This window comes from Lytechinus pictus, chromosome 2 (assembly GCF_037042905.1).
Source record: "Lytechinus pictus isolate F3 Inbred chromosome 2, Lp3.0, whole genome shotgun sequence".
NCBI lineage: Eukaryota > Metazoa > Echinodermata > Echinoidea > Temnopleuroida > Toxopneustidae > Lytechinus > Lytechinus pictus.
The window spans coordinates 28,791,054-28,810,819 of NC_087246.1; the positions used below are offsets into that span (position 1 = coordinate 28,791,054).

Sequence of the window (19,766 nt, forward strand, 5' to 3'; positions counted from 1 at the left end):
ATCATTTTAGTATCTTAAAGGGATGCGCGGGCTGAAGATATTTATTTCTAAAATTCAGAGCAAAATGCTGAAAATTCGATCAAAATCGGATAACAAAGTTATTGAATTTTAAAGATTTACATTATTCCAGTGAAACAGTTTGAGCTATGTCTTCATGAATTTTTCATTATGTTGGCCGATGTCACATCCCCATTTTCGTTTTTCTTATGTTATTACATGAAATCATAATAGTTTTTTTATTTTCATAATGGTGCAAATGATGTGTCTCCATTATGATGATATAAGTTGCACCAAGAAATAACTAATGCACATCATCAGTTGTCAATCCAATTGTTTTAGTTCTTGGTAGAAAAAAATTGAATAAACCTATTTTAATAATGAAATACAAAAGAACATGTGGGGATATGACATCATCAGCCCCCCTAATGAATATTCATGGGACATGCCTAGAACTGTTTCACCGGAATAATGCAAATCTTTCAAATTCAATAACTTTTTTATTTGTTACCTAATTTTAATCAAATTTTCAGCATTTTGCTCTGTGAATTTTACTCTATTTGGTGAGATATAAATATCTTTAGACCGGAGCATCCCTTTAAGTGTACATAGCAAAGGTCATGAACATCGCTCATGATGAAGATGTGGACTTCCTTACCATAAAATGAAATCAAAGTCATGATATTAGGCTTGAGACTTTGAAAAAGTGACAGTTTGGCCTTCCAGTGGTGCTCACTGAAGCATGAAATAAAATATGTCAGTAATATTCACTCATTGGGTAGCTGATAAAATTACTTACACACCCATGTAAAAAGATTTTTTTTTAATCCTCCTGGTTCAAAAATTATATCTGTTTCTTTAAGGGGGGCTTACTTTTTTGTGTACAGTATAGATGCGGTTCCCCTTGGCATCATCACCTGACCTATTGCTTTAATATGGAACAAACCCTTATTTGCAGTTATACTGGGTTAATGATGATGATACAAAACAAATCATGATGATGCTAATTTAAGAAGAAAGATGCCCAAACAAGATCCTGCAGTATTTGTTAGTCTCCTTTATTGATGTCAATTTTATTCCTCAGGATCAGGATCTAATCTTCCAACCACAAATGGCCCTCTTATACCAGTGTGGTGGATTGTCATCATCGCTGTCATCGCTCTCCTCATCGTCATCCTACTCTTCATCGTGGCCTGTACATGCAACCTCAGCAGTAAACCAGCAGACAAAGAGGCACTGGCATAGACATTGTCCCTGCCAATTCGATTCTAAAAAAAAGCTTGCAAAAATCATTTACAACAGCAGCAACAACAAAGAGAAATATGAAAATGATAACATCTTATTATGACCAGTTTGTTCAGACTAAATCATGGTTAATCCAAAAACAAACATGCAGATTCAAATTTGTGGATATTCCATTCCTACCTCCGATTTTCATTTCATTATGACACATTTTGTTCCTTCCTTAATGAATTGAAGAACCAAATTTAATATTTTTAAAATCTTCAACCAGGATTTAACATTGCATCCAAGAAAGAAATCTAACTTGTAGTGATAACATTTCATGTTAATGTATGATACAAATATGTTGACAAATTACATTTTGTGTAATCAAGAATAATGGTGTCTCATCAAAGTTTGCAAAGTCTTTTCATCCAAAATCTTTCAGTGTTTGAAATATTGTATTTTTATAAGCACACTTTTTGCTGAAATTTTTATCAAATTTTATGTAAATTATTAAAAAAGTAGGTACAGTATATATGTAGTAGATGTGTATCTTATTTTACTGTTAAATATGATTATGATGCAAAATCAGAGTGTGTGCGACTATTTGTGTCATTGCAAGGCTTTCTTCTTTCTACTTTCACTATCATTGGTACTTTCTTCAAATATATTTGTCTTGTTTTTTTACGGATCATTCCTTTTCATGAGAATTTGAACCTTAATGTGATTATAAACAACAAAAAATATAATTTTCTGTGAAAAATTATGTATCAACCAATTAAATGTGAAGATTTGATAAACATTTTTACAATAATAAATATTTGTTCCTACAATAATTTTGCAATTCATCCTCCAATCAGAGAACTCTTGAATGTAAGAATGGAGTTATATATTTTTTTTCGTTCTAAAAGTTATATTTACTATCAATGATTAAGTTTGTTCAATAATTCATGAATACTGAAGCCTCCAAACTTTGCTAATTTTTTACTCTTCAAAATATATTCTATTTGCTTAATTTTAGTGAAACTCTGGTAGTATCACAACTAAATGCAAAATATTAAGTTTAGAAAAAGCGTAGTTACAGATTTTCTGTGTGTGTGTGTGTGTGTCAGGGTGTGTGTATGTAATTATGTTATGTTCAATATGATGTTGGTGACTTTTTTTCTTTATTAGGCATTCACATTTTATATCATTCAATTTGAAATAGGTAGGTCTTGGTAAAAAGGCACATTTTGGTATTGCTGCAGTTTAATTGTCTTGAAGTAAAATTCTCTACTTTCATTACAAGGTGCAAAATGTTAGATATAGATACGTGTACATTATGTCAAGAAATGTTGTCATATTATTTGTTATACTCATTCAAACTTTCAAATTACTGCCAAATTATAATACTCTTCTACAATGGATGATACCATCAACAATGATCTGATAAATAAATTAGTAAACATGTCTGACGTAGTTCATACTGTTTTAAACTGCAGATTTGTTTCCAACTACATAACATTATGCTTTATTCATTACCGAGTCAGATACTGTTAGTGTGGACAAGCAACATTTATTGTAACATTGCTAAAAGTGATATGAAAAACGTAGAGGTGTACAGGAAACAAGTTCTTCCATATTAAGAATATAAGTTTATCACATCAATCAAGATACACATATTCAGCTGTAAAATAAACCTAGAATGAGATGGTAGTTCAATTTGTTTTATTTCTGATATCATTCCAAGCCTGGAATTAGTTTCATGAGAACCTTTTGGAGTCATAGAATAATATGAAGGGAGGGGGCCATATTTGTTTGTTCCACATTGTGGCATCATTGATCCATTATTGGAAATCAAGTGATTTTACATATTTCTATTCAAATTGGGGTGAAGTAGAAGATGAGGAATCACACATCTACTTTCAGTACGGTGATACAAAATATAAAAACTAAAAGATGGGTCATTAATGGAAGGGAGGGTGTATGATCTGAAATATAGAAAGAGTTTAATCAGAGGAGATGTAATTTCTTAGCCTAATGTAAGAAAAATATGATCATAGCCTTATTTGGTTGACGATATTAGTATTCAACAGTGTTGAGTCGATTGAAAAATCATGATTGTTTCTTTGGCCTTTGTCCAATCTATTTTATTTCTGTTTGTTAATCATCACCCCCTCCCTCCCCCCCCCCCCCTCTCTCTCTCTCCCTTCTCTCTCTGTAAAAAAGAATAGACATTATGTCCAGTAGTCACTTGATTTTGCCTATCTGCTTGATCACACTTTAAAATCTTGGCACATGCATCCTTTTCAAAGTTTGGTTTAAGAATGAATGATAAATGTGAGATACAGATATAGAGCTATGCAAATAATCTTCTTTTTATTTCTATATATTTGTATATAAATACACATGTAGTCAAGAATTGCTTTGACTAGGGACGTGAGAGGGAGGAATAATGCTTCCATTCAAATGATGTACAATTACGAAAACTGATATTAAAATGCATAATGTTTCTGGTACCTTATATACTCAAACAAACACTCAGAAAAACAATTATATGCGGAATTTATGAGAAAATACATTGAAATTTATATGCTGATATTTTTCATGAAGCATCAGAAAGATGTTATTTCAATAAATAATTTACCTTGGGTTTACATGAACTGTGTCACTTGTGTTTTCTTCAAATTGTTCTCAGTAGATTTTAATTGAAATTAGATCAAGTAATGAGAAAAAATACAGTAAATAGAAAGCTTTAATATGCAGAATTCTAAAAAGTAATCAAAATCTAATCTAATTTTCAAGAGTATGAATATTATTAACAGTCAACATGTAAGTATCAAAAGCAGGTGAATGGGAAAGTATTTCCTTAATTCTCCCATACAATTGTTTGAATTCATCGTAGCAATTCAATGATACATGATTGGATCTGCACAAAACACTAGTTTACATTTTCTTTTAACAGTGTTTTTAAAGTAACGTTTACACATAAAAACCCAATGTAATAAACAGAGATGAATGTGTATGTTTTATAACAATGATCAGATGCATATCTTTGGGGATTTTCATATTGCATGATGGTGGATAGTTTGAGGTGGGGGCATAACGTTTCAAGTAGGCCTGAATTATTACATTTATTTTGAAAAATATTTAAATGCTATTAATAAACAGGCATTTACAGTTAACCAACGGGGGGTGAAAAAAAAACCCTTCACACTATTAAAAATGTGATAGTTTGCATCTTTAAATCCACGAAATGGCCCATCTATTTCCATATTTTCTTGAAATTGTGTTGAGATTGCGTCGAAGCTATTAAGAAAATGAAGAATATTCAGGTCTTTCTTGACTCTGAAAGATTGGTAGTTTCCAACTAAATCTAAAAAATATCAAGGAAATATAGAAATTTGATGGCCATTTCATGAATATAAAGGTGTGAAATTTCAGCAACTTTTGGGGAAGGCTTTTTCCCCCATCACGTTTATGCTTTTAATGATCGTTTTAATAGCATTTAAACGATTTGACTCTGCCCTTATTAAAGGAGACATAAAAAAAGAGAATGAAGCTAGTTGTTATCTCTATCATACCATGTTCATCTTAATTGGGTGATGAGCCTCGCTACCAAGGTAATACCATTAATGTTAAGTCACCCTATTAGTAAGATTACTTGGATAGGGCCTTAGGACCACTATATGGGAGCAGGCTGTATTAAATTTAATGGGTAAACCACCATTGAGTGCTAAAAAGAAGATTGAACACAAATGCTTGCTCAGATGCTTATCACCGATTCATCAGAACGGCTTTTTACTTTCTGGAAGGCCTATCCACTTTGTGATGGTGAATCATTCAGTCAAGAATAAAGTTTGATAATACAAGAAAGCCTTCACTAACTGGTTTTTGCTTCAAATGAGAGTACCCAGATGATCTTCCAGATCTACAGATCATACCTTCCAGAACCTTGCATCTAACATGTCCTGTCCTCCACCTAGCAAACCTTTAGCAGGTTGGAACTGGATCAAACTGCCCAGAATCTTGCATCATATATATCCTGTCCTCCATCTAGCACATCTTCAGTAGGATCAAACTGGATCAAACCGCCCAGAACCTTGCATAAAGCATGTCCTGTCCTCCACATTGCAGACCCTTTTAAGAGGTTTAAAGTAGATCAAACCTCCCACAATGTTGCATCAAACACGTCCTCCTCCACTTAGCAGACATTTAGCAGGTTCAAACTGGATCAGAACCTTCCACCAAACATGACCTTTCCTCCACCTAGAAGACCTTCAGTAAGATCAAATAGGATCAAACCTCCCAGAACTGTGCATCAAACATGTCCTGTCCTCCCCCTAACAGACCTTTAGCGGGTTCAAACTCAAGAGGCATGGTCTTCATCTTCTTCTTGGTTTCCTTAGCGACCATCTGAAGGCAAAATCAAACAATCATTAAATGAATACTCCATGGGTTAAAATCTTGTAAGGGAATGAACCTTGTAAGACTTAATGCACTGAAGATAATTCCAAATGGGTACTTGAAAGAAATCCTGGACAATGACTAGCAAAAATGAGACATGACTCAGATTACAGAAATGTGCCAACACCAGCATTTGCTGCTGACAGATTGAGATTCAGGCAGTTTTCTAGTAAATGGCAAGTAGGAAGTCATGTTGTTAAGGGCAAATTTTTTTATCTGTATTCTCTTCTGTGCAACATATTTGAAAGGATTACACCAGAAATGACAAATTACAGGGTAGATCTTGGAATAATATTTGAATATTATACTGGCCGAATGCACTTTAAGAGTGTATATATTTAAGTTTCACAACAAAGCTAAACTGACATCAATAAAGAACAAGTGGAATGCCTCTGGCCGTCTCACCTGCATCACGCGATTCAATATAGCAGCAGTGCTGATTTTGAAAACTACTATGACTCGCACAAGATGTTCAGTGATACTTGGTTACTCTTATTTCCACGTTTTATGAACTAGACCAATACACTTAAAGAGATATGATGGCAATTCAACAAATACATGTACCAGCAACGTGGCCAAAGTTCTTTGACCTTACATGACCTTTGACCTTGATCATGTGACCTGAAACTCGCACAGGATGTTCAGTGATACCTGATTACTCTTATGTCCAAGTTTTATGAACTAGACCAACACACTTTCAAATTTATGGCTGTAATTCAACAAATACCCCAATTTGGCCAAAGTTCATTGACCCTAAATGACCTTTGACCTTGATCATGTGACCTGAAACTTGCACAGGATGTTCAGTAATACTTGATTACTATTATGTCCAAGTTTCATGAATCAGATCCATAAACTTTCAAAGTTATGATGGTAATTCAACAGATACCCCCAATTCGGCCAAAGTTCATTGACCCTAAATGACCTTTGACCTTGGTCATGTGATGTGAAACTCAAGCAGGATGTTCAGTGATACTTGATTAACCTTATGTATAAGTTTCATGAACTAGGTCCATATATTTTCTAAGTTATGATGACATTTCAAAAACTTAACCTTAGGTTAAGATTTTGATGTTGATTCCCCCAACATGGTCTAAGTTCATTGACCCTAAATGACCTTTGACCTTGGTCATGTGACATGAAACTCAGGCAGGATGTTCAGTAATACTTGATTAACCTTATGGCCAAGTTTCATGAACTAGGTCCATATACTTTCTAAGTTATGCTGTCATTTCAAAAACTTAACCTCAGGTTAAGATTTGGTGTTGACGCCGCCGCCGCCGTCGCCGCCGCCGCCGTCGCCGTCGGAAAAGCAGCGCCTATAGTCTCACTCTGCTATGCAGGTGAGACAAAAACACCAAAAGCTCAACATTTTCATTAAAGTTTTTATTTTCAATAATTTTGCTCGTCCAACTTGCAAAATATCCAGTTCTATTCATGTACATTATCATTCAGGATTATTGAAATACAATTGTTTAAAAACTTAAATTCCACAAAACTACTGACAATCATTGTACATAAAAGTAAACTGGATTCAAATTATGAATATACAGAATAATAAAAAGCAGCAACAACATAAACACACAAGATCAGTCAAAATATTTTTGCCTGTTCTGTTGGTGGCCTACAGAATAGTAAAGACTTCTCACCTCTGGTATGGTGAGTTCCAAGTACTCATCCAGGTCCCACTCCATCTTGGGAAAGGGTTTCTCGATGTTTGCTGCACACCTTGACACACCGGGGTCATAGTGAGATTTCAGTGTCTGGATCTCCCATAGAGAACTCTCAAGGGCGTTACACTGGGCTGGATTGGGCTCATCCATCTTGTAGGGGTCATCGGACAGCTCTGGTGGAAGGGGGAAAAGTGTTGGTTCAAATTGTGAAGATGGCAGGCAATATTATCAGGTTGAGAGTGTGAAAGCATTGCTAGGTGATGTTTGTCCTTAGACATTTTCTTGAGCAAGAAGAAGTTTTGCAAAATTATGAAAGGTTCAGATGAAATATGCGAGGAATTGTGTGATTACAGTGTGTGGATCTTCAAAGGGTATCACACTTTGCAAAGGTCAAGCTCACCAATCGTGTTCAGCTTTGGAGAGACACAAGGAGGTTTTTCAAGAGTGTAAACAAGGTCAAACATTTACGCAGTGCATGACAACACTTTAAGGGGAATCCAACCCAAATAAAAACTTGTTTTTATAGGGAAAAGAAAAATCACACAAGTTGATGGGTAAAAGTTTGAATAATATCGGACAAACAACAAGAAAGTTATGAATTTTTAAAAGTTGTAAATATTGGTAATCACTATACCCATGGAGACTTCAAATTGGCCGCATATGGGATGTCATAGTGATGTAAGGCAAGGACTACTCTTCCATGTACTCCAATACATATTATGGCTAAAATGGTTTTATTTCCCAAAAGTTTTATTTCAAATTATATTTTTCTTTCATGAGGACATAAAACAATATACTACCTGGGTTTTATTGAGATTACTACCCCAGGGGAATGGGTACTTAGGAGAAAACCACAAATCCCTGATAATAAAGTGCATGGCCTATGGGAAAGTTGTCCTTGCCCCTTGTCATAATTTACTTACCCAGTTGCCAATTTGAAATCTACATAGTATTAGTGATCTCAATTTTAAAGCAGCTATAACTTTTTTATTGATTGTCCGATTTCTTTCAAACTTTCACCATTCTGTTAAATTTATTTTTCTCCTTCCCAACGCAACATTTTATGGCCTAGGCTGGATTCCCCTTTAATATTCCCCTCGTCCTCCTTCTTTCCCCACCACCCCCCTCCCCTTCACAATCACAGGTTTTGAATAGCCCACTGAAGATGAGCAGCCAAAGAACAAAAAGTGCTGGCTAACCTCAAACTACAGCTCACAGAGCTCTAACAAACACTAACTCATCACCTTTTCCATCTTTCACAAAGTTAGCTGTGTTGATAGTAGAGGGTTTTCACTCAGCAGCGTCCAGATGATTCAAGAACACAGAAAATATATCATTAAATGCCCATCACGACAAAGAACAACCAAGAAGTCTTTGTCGAAAATTGGTGAATCAAATCAACAGTTTAGTCCGTGATTCTGGACAAACAACATATTTGCAATTTTTGTCCGCTCGGAAACTTAGCACAATATTGCTGTTTAGGTTCATCAAGGTTTGACAAAGTCCTTCCAGCTGTTGTTTGTCATTTGCTGGGCAATTTCATACATTAAAGGGGGAGTGAACTGTGTGTGGTCTCTCATTGACTGTGCGTTATAAATACACAGTCTTAAAATATACATTTTCAGATATCTACTAATACTACAGAAAATAAATTGACCTATGATTGTAATTGTATAGAGAAACTAAAATGTTTTGAGAGGAAAAGTAATTGTTTTGCTACTTGGTAACATAATTATTGCGGTATAAATGTATTGAGTAGTTAATAAGCATGTTATCATTAAAGTGGGTCTCTATTACTAGACTAGACTAGCATTATGGGTCAGAAAACTGGCCAGGTATGAGTAGTTGAGGACTCGAGAGGGCGCTATTGGTTCGTATACTTGAATCATCCGTACATTGCTAAGGGCAAACTCCCTCACGAATGACGACTTACCCCTTGGTCCATGTGGTCTATGAACCAACACCTTACAGTTGGGATGCCTCATGAGAAGATTACAAACAAATGGAATGAGCATCATGAGGGCATGTGGGGGCGCTGTCAAAGATTGTAGGCTATTGGAATTGACTGAGTTAATTGCATCCCTTTTTAAGACCACACAACAATCACCCATTAATTGATGTGGATGTTATATTTGGTGTCATACTACAGAAATTGGCCAGACTCCTATACCAACATCTGCTTTTTAGTTTTACACTCGGTTTCATTGTAGCAATTAAATGATACATGGTTGGTCCTGCACAAAACACATTTGTGCATCATTTGTATAATGAATCCTGGTTAGAACAGGCTTTAGCACAAGTTGGACCAACTCTGTGGAACATGCTTCCTCAAGTATGAATAACACAAACACTACGATTCAGAAATCCTATATGTTTGAAACTGTAATTTGAATGATTCGTAAAGTGAAAATTCAGATTCTTTTATCTAATCATACATTTGATAAAAATAGAAAATGATGCTATACATTTTCCATGTATCATTAATAACATTCAGGCAAAGATAAAAACAGCGATGTCAGAGGTTTTAACCTCTTGGTATCAATCAGCGGATACCAAGGTTCTCAAGAAACCACTGGGATTGATCTTGCAAGGACTGTAGGAAGGGTCAAAGGCACTCCACAGCCTAAACCCTGCTGGAATCACCTTGCAATACTTACAATTACAATCAATTTATGGGTTTCATGATACACGCCCAACCAACGTTCATTATCATTACCAAGAGAGGATTGATTATCCCATCAGTTTAACATATACTTTTCCTACATGTAGCACATGCAGAGAGAAATGACAATTAAAGAAATAAAAAACTGAATTTTTAATAAAAGGTAAAAGTTTGAATAATATCGGACAAACAACAAGTTATGAATTTTTTAAAGTTGTAAATATTTGTAATCACTATACCCATGGAGACTTCAAATTGGCCGCATATGGGATGTCATAGTGATGTAAGGCAAGGACTACTCTTCCATGTACTCCAATACATATTATGGCTAAAATGGTTTTATTTCCCAAAAGTTTTATTTCAAATTATATTTTTCTTTCATGAGGACATAAAACAATATACTACCTGGGTTATATTGAGATTACTGCCCCAGGGGAATGGGTACTTAGGAGAAAACCACAAATCCCTGATAATAAAGTGCATGGCCTATGGGAAAGTTGTCCTTGCCCCTTGTCATAATTTACTTACCCAGTTGCCAATTTGAAATCTACATAGTATTAGTGATCTCAATTTTAAAGCGGCTATAACTTTCTTATTGCTTGTCCGATTTCTTTCAAACTTTCACCATTCTGTTTAATTTATTTTTCTCCTTCCCAACGCAACATTTTATGGCCTAGGTTGGATTCCCATTTAATATTCCCCTCGTCCTCCTTCTTTCCCCCACCAACCCCCTCCCCTTCACAATCACATGTTTTGAATAGCCCACTGAAGATGAGCAGCCAAAGAACAAAAAGTGCTGGCTAACCTCAAACTACAGCTCACAGAGCTCTAACAAACACTAACTCATCACCTTTTCCATCTTTCACAAAGTTAGCTGTGTTGATAGTAGGGGGTTTTCACTCAGCAGCGTCCGGATGATTCAAGAACACATAAAATTTATCATCAAATGCCCGTCACGACAAAGAACAACCAAGAAGTCTTTGTTGAAAATTGGTGAAGCAAATCAACAGTTTAGTCCGTGATTCTGGACAGACAACATATTTGCAATTTTTGTCCGCTCGGAAACTTAGCACAATATTGCTGTTCAGGTTCATCAAGTTTTGACAAAGTCCTTCCAGCTGTTCTTTGTCATTTGCTGGGCAATTTCATACATTAAAGGGGGAGTGAACTGTGTGTGGTCTCTCATTGACTGTGCGTTATAAATACATAGTCTTAAAATATACATTTTCAGATATCTACTAATACTACAGAGAATAAATTGACCTATGATTGTAATTGTATAGAGAAACTAAAATGTTTTGAGAGGAAAAGTAATTGTTTTGCTACTTGGTAACATAATTATTGCGGTATAAATGTATTGAGTAGTTAATTAGCATGTTATCATTAAAGTGGATCTACATTACTAGACTAGACTAGCATTATGGGTCAGAAAACTGGCCAGGTATGAGTAGTTGAGGACTCGAGATGGCGCTATTGGTTCGTATACTTGAATCATCCGTACATTGCTAAGGGCAAACTCCCTCAAGAATGACGACTTACCCCTTGGTCCATGTGGTCTATGAACCAACACCTTACAGTTGGGATGCCTCATGAGAAGATTACAAACGAATGGAATGAGCATCATGAGGGCATGTGGGGGCGCTGTCAATGATATCCTTGATAACCGCTTGGCAAATGCCGCAACAACATATGACGGTAAGTGCCTGGAGAGATCAATTAAAGAGAGAGATTTAGTGCAATATCACCCCAAACTATCATGAAAGATAATTCATTTTTGACATTTCTTCAATTGTAAATTTCTAGATGTTAATGTTGAAAATAAGATTTAAAAGGTAACATAACATCAATTACTTTTTTTCAAGATGCATTAATTCATGAAGCCATATCATATAGATAGTAAAGTTAGTAATAGTACATTTACAGAATTTCCAAAAACCAGTTAAAGAAAACGATTTACACCAAAATACAATGAGTGAAATCAGCATCAAGAATCTTTAAATAAGGTAGTGGACACTTCCTTATCTAAAGTATGATTTTGATTTTTCTCTCAAACTACAAAATCATCTTTGTCACTTACGTTGATGATAGGAACAGGTCGGCAAGATGGAAGAACCTGGCTTTATACTTCACATGGAAGATCGAAGGCTCAAACATGGCATACAGCTTAGAATAGAATTCTGGATATTCCCTGAAAGATTAAACCAATTAATACATTCCTACAGTTTTTTTTGTGTGTAAAAATAGACTGTTACAACATGTACTTGTACATAGAAATATAATCATCAACAAATTAATCCACATGAATACACATATTCATCTCTGTCTATTATATTGGGGTGTTTATGTGTAAACATTACTTTAAAAACACTTAAAAGAAAATGTAAACTAGTGTTTTGAGCAGGACCAAACATGTATCATTTAATTGCTACAATGAAACCGAGTGTAAACTAAAAAGCAGATGTTGGTATAGAAGTCTGGCCAATTTCTGTAGTATGACACCAAATATCACATCCACATCAATTAATGGGTGATTGTTGTGTGGTCTTAAAAAGGGATGCAATTAACTCAGTCAATTCCAATAGCCTACGACATGATCAACCTTGCGAGAATGTATCTGTTCATATTTTTCTCTCAATATGATGAAAACGTGTGCAAGTGCCACTGTTGTGACATATCAGTAAGTCTGGTTTCATCACAATAGGTACGATGCATAGATCGACTTAAAGGGGAAGTTCACCCCGAAGAAAAGCTTGTTGTAAAAATAGCGGAAAAATATTGGTGAAGGTTTGAGGAAAATCAATTAAAGATTAAGTTATTAGAATTTAAGTTTTACATGTAGATTTGAGACGTCATAAACGAGCAGCTGCCCCATACGTTATGTAATATAAAATGCATGAATTTCATTTTTTAATGGTTCCTGATGACTTATTTTTGTTTCCTATTCATAATCGGGTGTGAAATGATTTGTCTATTGATATACAAAAGGTACAGTAAAAAAAAATTTTACTTTTCTGAGAAAATGACTTTTTACCATTTGCTATGTAGGAATGCTGCTCACATAAGACGTCACAAATCAAATGATTGAAATTCTGATAAACCTTTAATTCTTTGATGGATATTTCTCAAACCTTCGGCAATATTTTTTATTATCTTTTCTGCTATTTTTACAATAAACTCTTTTTCAGGGTGAACTTCCCCTTTAAAGATATATATGTGAGTTGTGGTAATGATTCAAAATGAGTTTGTACAGAAATCAATAAAATGACCACCAGAGTGTCAGTATACAATGTACATGAATTAAAAATATGTGCTGAATAATTGTGGAAGATATTGCTAAGAAATAAGCCAAAGGATGATAAACATGTATCACTGAATTGTCTGGACTTTTTCCAAGCAATAACAATACACTATCCAAAATGTGAATATCTGTGTTGGCAATCTTCAATGTGATCGTTTTTCAGCTTAGGGGTAGATACTTACAAGTTATATTGATTGATGAGGATGAATATTCCATTTAAAGCAAGCAAACTAATCGCACCACCTACAAACAAGAAATACATATACAGATTGAAATTCCTGTTAACTTTTATAATTGCCCAGTTATGTACAATTATTGCAGTTTTGGTATATCCAATGATTTTTCTCTTCCTAAGTTTGAATGCATTGTCTGATAAATGAAGATTATTTCATTTCACATTTTGCTTGATAGATGCAAAGTGTGTTTTACAAAAAACTAGTTATTAAAGTTGCCATAGGTAAAATATTCTTATCCCAATTTTTCTAACGGTATAAAACTGTTTCTCAATCATGAAACAAGATGAGAATTTCATGATAAAATCTATATCTAGAGTGTTTTTTTTTAGATATAATAACTAAATCTATAATGGGGCTGTAAAACATGGACATTTTCGTAAGTGTATGCCGACATAGAGAGGCTATGACAAGCCGTTATCTTAATCGCATATCTTGATATTATTTAATCTACATGTAGGAAGACCTTCATATCCACATTTTCAAATTCATAGGAACACTAAATGGTACGTTTACATCAATTTCGTCAGATTATGACAAAGTCCATTACCCCTCCATCATGGAATCTTATACAAAGCTTTATAAAACTTAAAAGTTTTCATTTAACTAAGCTAACAATACTCATGGAGTGCCTGTTGCAAACTCTTTCACCAAAACGAAATAATTTTAATCCTATAGTAAAAAGCAGACAATTGATTTTGCATTGAAAATTGTTGTGTAGCCCAAAAAGTCTGGAATAGCTTATCTCCAGAAGTCAGGAAGCACCATCAGTGACTTGAGATATATCTACTTAATTAATAATCAACACATTAGCATATAGCACAGGAGAACCTTGTTGGATAGTTTCTGCACTCATTATTCTTATAATTAAAGCAACAATGTACAAACCTATATCATACGAAGCTGTGAGGAAGTCAGTTAGTAGAAGGGGCGTGGTCATATGGGGCATCACAGACTCATGCATATTCACAAGTATCTGTTTGTAGACAGAGGTAGGGAGGGGAAACCTCAGGAAAGCCAGCCAAGCATTGGTAAACACCTTGCGATGTTCCTGTGGGGTTCACAAACACATTGAATGATACAGTAAGTTGAAGAATATAGAATACAAATAACAACAATAAATGGTTATGGATCAATAGCTGTAACTATACAAGCTTGAAAATGTAGCCATATGCATTCTTTCATTGTCCCCCCAAATCAGTCACATCACTCCCTCCTAAAAGTGTCTACACTGGTTGCCGGTAAAGGAACATAGTCTTCAAAATCATTCTTTTTTAATCTCTTGCAGTATTAATGAAACTGCCCCAAAGAGTAGCAAGTCTTTGGTCCATCATTACTGACCCACAAATATCTCAAGATTCTCTGCTTCCGATCTATTCTTGTTCTTTTACAAGGTCAATTCTCTTTATAGAATTGGTATCATGCATAAGTAATTAACGACGTATGGCCAGCCATGCATCCGTTATATTTGCCATGCGTCTGGTAATTACTAATGCATGGCATATTTACCGGATGCAGAGCTAGCCATGCGCCAGTAATTACTTATGCATGGTTGTAAGAAAAATAATTTGTAGCAAAAAAATTCCACCATTCTATAAAACAAATGATACACAGGTTTTTTATGCATTGGTAGACTAGTGAGAATATGGTAACTATGGAAACTATTCTCAATCCACTCGGCTGCCACCTCATGGTTTAACAATTCCATAGTTACCTTACGCTCAAAAAACCTACTGATGCACTCACATTTGTGCATCATTTGTATAATGAATCCTGGTTAGAACAGGCTTTAGCACAAGTTGGACCAACTCTGTGGAACATGCTTCCTCAAGTATGAATAACCCAAACTCTATGATTCAGAAATCCTATTTGTTTGAAACTGTAATTTGAATGATTTGTAAAGTGAAAATTCAGATTCTTTTATCTAATCATACATTTGATAAAAATAGAAAATGATGCAATACATTTTCCATGTATCATTAATAACATTCAGGCAAAGATAAAAACAGCGATGTCAGAGGTTTTAACCTCCTGGTATCAATCAGCGGATACCAAGGTTCTCAAGAAACCACTGGGATTGATCTTGCAAGGATTGTAGGAAGGGTCAAAGGCACCGCACAGCCTAAACCCTGCTTGAATCACCTTGCATTACTTACAATTACAATCAAATTATGGGTTTCATGATACACGCCCAACCAACGTTCATTATCATTACCGAGGCTTGATTTTCCCATCAGTTCAACATATATTTTTCCTACATAGCACATGCAGCGGGTGAGAATTAACAATTAAAGAAATATAATAAAAATTAATGTTGAATCCATAGCACAGGAATTATAAGGATAAATCAGTAGGACAAGCAGTCAGATCCTAGTCTGCAGGCACAGACCCTGATTGAAACTTTGATCTAACAAGTGGGTCTCCATGCAAAAAATTACAAAACTTGCTGTTTCCATTCTGAGTGAGAGGGCCTTTAGTACACAAGGCATTAATAGGCTGCACATTCAGACCCTTAACTCGAGTGAAGGGATTGCACAGCAGACTAGTCAGATCCAAGGAAAATTTTGGTTTTTAAATGAGGTTTGTAAACACTAATGAGACAAACACAGTGATACATGTAAATGCAGGTGTTCAGTACACTGTTGTTAACCAATCTATCAGGATTTACATGAAGTGGGGATGTTACAATAAGGAGTTACACGACCCAGGCCTCTCTTCATTATACCCTACTTGCTTCCTTTTTCCCCTTTGCTTTTTTAAGTCTCATCTCTTTTTCTTTTCTTTTTTCCACTACTTGAAAAATCATAGGGAGGTCAGATAATTTCTTACTTTAAGAATAGTTATCCTTGCTCCTTCGTCTAGATCAGGACTCATTCCAAGGAAGTTGTTGATACTCTCCTCATCAGTTGGCATGGTAACGGTATGCAGGAGGTTCACAGTGTTGTTACACAAGGTTGTCATCTCCATCTGATATGCATGTTTTGATCATGAGATAGAAACATATAAGAGGAAAAATTATATTATCAATTATTTATTATCGTAACAAGTACATGCATTGATTCTTTAAATGATCATCATATACAGAAACCCTTTAAACAAATTAATATGTGCCCTTTTATCCTTTTTAGTACATTTTTTTTCAGATCAATCATGTTTTCTTTTGAATCAAACACCTGTTTAAAACAGTGTGATTTAAACAAGAAAAGACTAATACATGACTAATAATAATACTAGTACATGTGTGTACTGAATAAGACATTACATGACCAATTCTGGCAAGACAAGCCATAATTCATCATTCTAATAGGCATCTAAAATTCCCTAAAATCAATATTTCAGAGTTAAGAAAGGGACTACTCCCCATTTTCTTGGTAGTTCCCAACTAAATCAAATTGTTCAGATGTGAAATGTGAAATTTCAGCAAGTTCAAGGGAAGGTTTGTTTGTTTGGTTTTTTTTTTTGCTTGTTCCCTATTTCTGCCAGTTCAACGCAACTATCCCCCCCCCCCCCTAAAAAACATGAAAATAAATTACTTGACAAAATGATAGGACAATTTGCTCAATGGAGGAATAAACGATAGACGAAATGCTAATTTACGACGATGCTAGGTAATATGGACAAATGATGTTAGACGATATGTAAAAGTTATTGAGAAGCAGATTTAGCACAAGAAAGGATCATGGGTCATGCATGAAATTGTGCAAAACATATGAATAGCCTTGTGAAATACCACACTTCACTGAGAAAGGGAAAGAACATTGTACACACCTGGTTTAATTTTTCTTTTGACTGCTTTGATATATGATGCTGAATGTGCTGTAATACATGGTACCTGACGTCATCAAACTCCATGTACTCCCTAAATCGACCAATCAACTCACTGGAAACTACACTCTTGGAAAGAAGCTGAGGTACCAATAGCTGTTAAAGACAACATTTCTTTTAAATATGATATCTGAATTCTCGTTAATACTATAAATCAGAGATTAAAATTTAAGACAAATAGTTAAAGTGCATACAAAATTAAATCAAGCAAAGTCAGAAATGTATCATTGGAGAAAGATTTGTTTATGTGTAATTATTCGATGTTAAAGAAAACCAATACAATAGCAATGACTCTGCACAGGTAAATAACCCACTAAATACTTGATTCACCAACGCACTTGCTGATAATTCATAAATAATTCCATGTGTGAACATCACATTGTTATAATCATATGAAAGAATGTTTTATTACAAATCATTTCATATCATGTTTGTGTGGAATCACTTCACGCTTGAAGGGATATAAAACATTATTTATGCTAAGAGAGCAAAATTTGACTTGCACCAACTAATCCTAGCTAAAAGCTGTCATTTCATTCGGAAATAAAAGAGGTACATTAATTACTCACTTAAATGAAGACATTATTCATTGTAATCTGTATGTGACAACATCATTACTGTAGAAGCCAATTTGATTATGAAAAGGCAGCTAAATTTGGCACAACTCAAAGTTTGCATTGTCTAGTATGTCTCCCCAATGTATTTGTTCAAGAATCAACACATTATACTAACGATTAAGGGGTAAAACATTTGTTCAAATGATGTGGGCCTACATGTATACTTCTTTGCAAGCAATTTTCCGATTAACTTTATTACACGCTCTGTACGTATATTTGAAATATCAAATATACTTATTATATGATTCAGCTTAGATGTTAATGATGTAATATAAAATCAGAAATGAACTCACTGCGATAATGTGAATGGGAAAGAAGAAGTTTGAGCCTTCCTTCTTAAAAGGATGTTTCGATTCTTCTGCTAAAAACTTCATCAGCGTCCTCATAGCAAGTTCCTTGAATACAGAAATAAAAAAACAAATCCCTGAGAAACCTTAACAATTATTAAATTATGACAATATGATTAAAACATCAACTACGCAAGCTACACAGCTAGAGTGGATAAATAATAAAGAGGGAAAGTGATGTTCAATTTCATAAAACCTAATTAAACTTTTCTGTTGTATTACTTTGTAAAAACAACAAATATGTTATGAGTTTGGATAAGCATGCCTGGATAAAAAAGACACACCTACCTGCAAGACGGGTACTGTCACAAAGGTCCCGACCACGTTGCAGAGACACCTGATGGCATTGTTGTACCTGGCCTGTAACCAAAGCCGATACTTCTCCTTGGCACCTGATATAGCAGAGGTACAGACCATTCCATCTTCAGCCAAAACATGACAGAAGATCTTCGATGTAGCCTGGATGGCAGCACTGACAATGTCCTTTTCATCATGCTAAAGAATTGAACATGGAAGAAAGAAAGGCATTTCATCATCAGCACAAATGCACACAAAAATTTGCTACATGTACGTAAGTACCACATGGCGGCACAGACAGGCAAATTTACAAGAATTTTGAAAGTAAAATGAGATCATTGTGGTCCTTTTGTCTACATTTGGGGATGGAAATATTTAAGTAAGTTAGTTCACTTGATCCCTCATGTAATATGTATGTTTTGAGTGTACAGCTTACAGATCAAAGTTTATTATTCTCCAGAATTGAGGAATATAATCTCCCAAAACATATGTCAATATTCTGATTCATTTCTAGATTTATATGAATGTTAGAGGAGTAGTGGAGTACTATTACCCTTGGTACCTTCCCACAAAATGGCAACTAACCCGTTGATATCCATCTACCCCTCATTTCCCTCCTCTTCAAAACCAGTTTTAGACAGTTTGCTAGTGATAATAAATGAATATTTACAATGAATATGAAACTCCAAAATCAAAAGGATCAAATTAGGAACCACTATAAAACTGTCTTATTAAGTCCTCGTGGAGTGAGTCCCATTCCTGTGTTAAGACCATCCAATATCCTAAACGTGTCATATATAGGAGGGGACTCAGATAACGAGGAGTACTCTTAAAGGTTGTGATCTAAAGTCTTCTTCTTCTAGTTCTATGGGAAACTGAATAGATGAAAGAGGACTCGCACCATGAGGAGTAAGACAGCTTTATAGAGATTTAGTGACAGTGTTTTTAGTGAAATTTTTATTTTATAGTTTATAATTTGTGCATTACCACATTGCACACGGTCACATACATTAAAAAGTAATTAAGAATATATATTAATCTTATTAATATCTGATTACACCAAAAGAAAAAGCAATCTAAAATTACTTGGTTTCAGTGATTTCCTTAGGATACAGTGACAGTCTACATGTATATCAACATTGCCATT

The 19,766-nt window shown here is 34.8% G+C and overlaps 2 protein-coding genes across 3 annotated transcripts in view; one reads left to right on the forward strand and one right to left on the reverse strand.

Moving 5' to 3' along the window:
- Positions 1-3,857, forward strand: part of LOC129281904 (fibrillin-1-like) — a 130,840-nt gene extending 126,983 nt beyond the window's left edge. Inside the window, exon 80 of the mRNA XM_064095588.1 lies at positions 1,082-3,857. Within this exon, the coding sequence (XP_063951658.1) occupies positions 1,082-1,242 (161 nt within the window). The 3' untranslated portion in view covers positions 1,243-3,857. The remainder of the gene's footprint in view (positions 1-1,081) is intronic.
- Positions 3,555-18,843, reverse strand: LOC129281874 (nucleolar complex protein 4 homolog). 2 transcript variants are annotated; one of them, XM_064114908.1, is made up of 11 exons: positions 18,611-18,843; positions 18,269-18,370; positions 17,302-17,454; positions 16,363-16,500; positions 14,422-14,584; positions 13,483-13,543; positions 12,080-12,190; positions 11,542-11,705; positions 7,317-7,513; positions 5,506-5,616; positions 3,555-5,441 (listed from the first exon to the last, which is right to left on the reverse strand). In XM_064114908.1, exons 1-11 carry the CDS (start codon positions 18,737-18,739, stop codon positions 5,385-5,387), a joined length of 1,386 nt encoding a protein of 461 aa, XP_063970978.1. In that variant the 5' UTR covers positions 18,740-18,843; the 3' UTR covers positions 3,555-5,384. The 2 variants fall into 2 exon arrangements, with proteins under 2 accessions (XP_063970978.1, XP_063970984.1); XM_064114914.1 differs by having other exon boundaries at positions 3,555-5,616.
- Between the last annotated feature and the right edge of the window lie 923 nt (positions 18,844-19,766).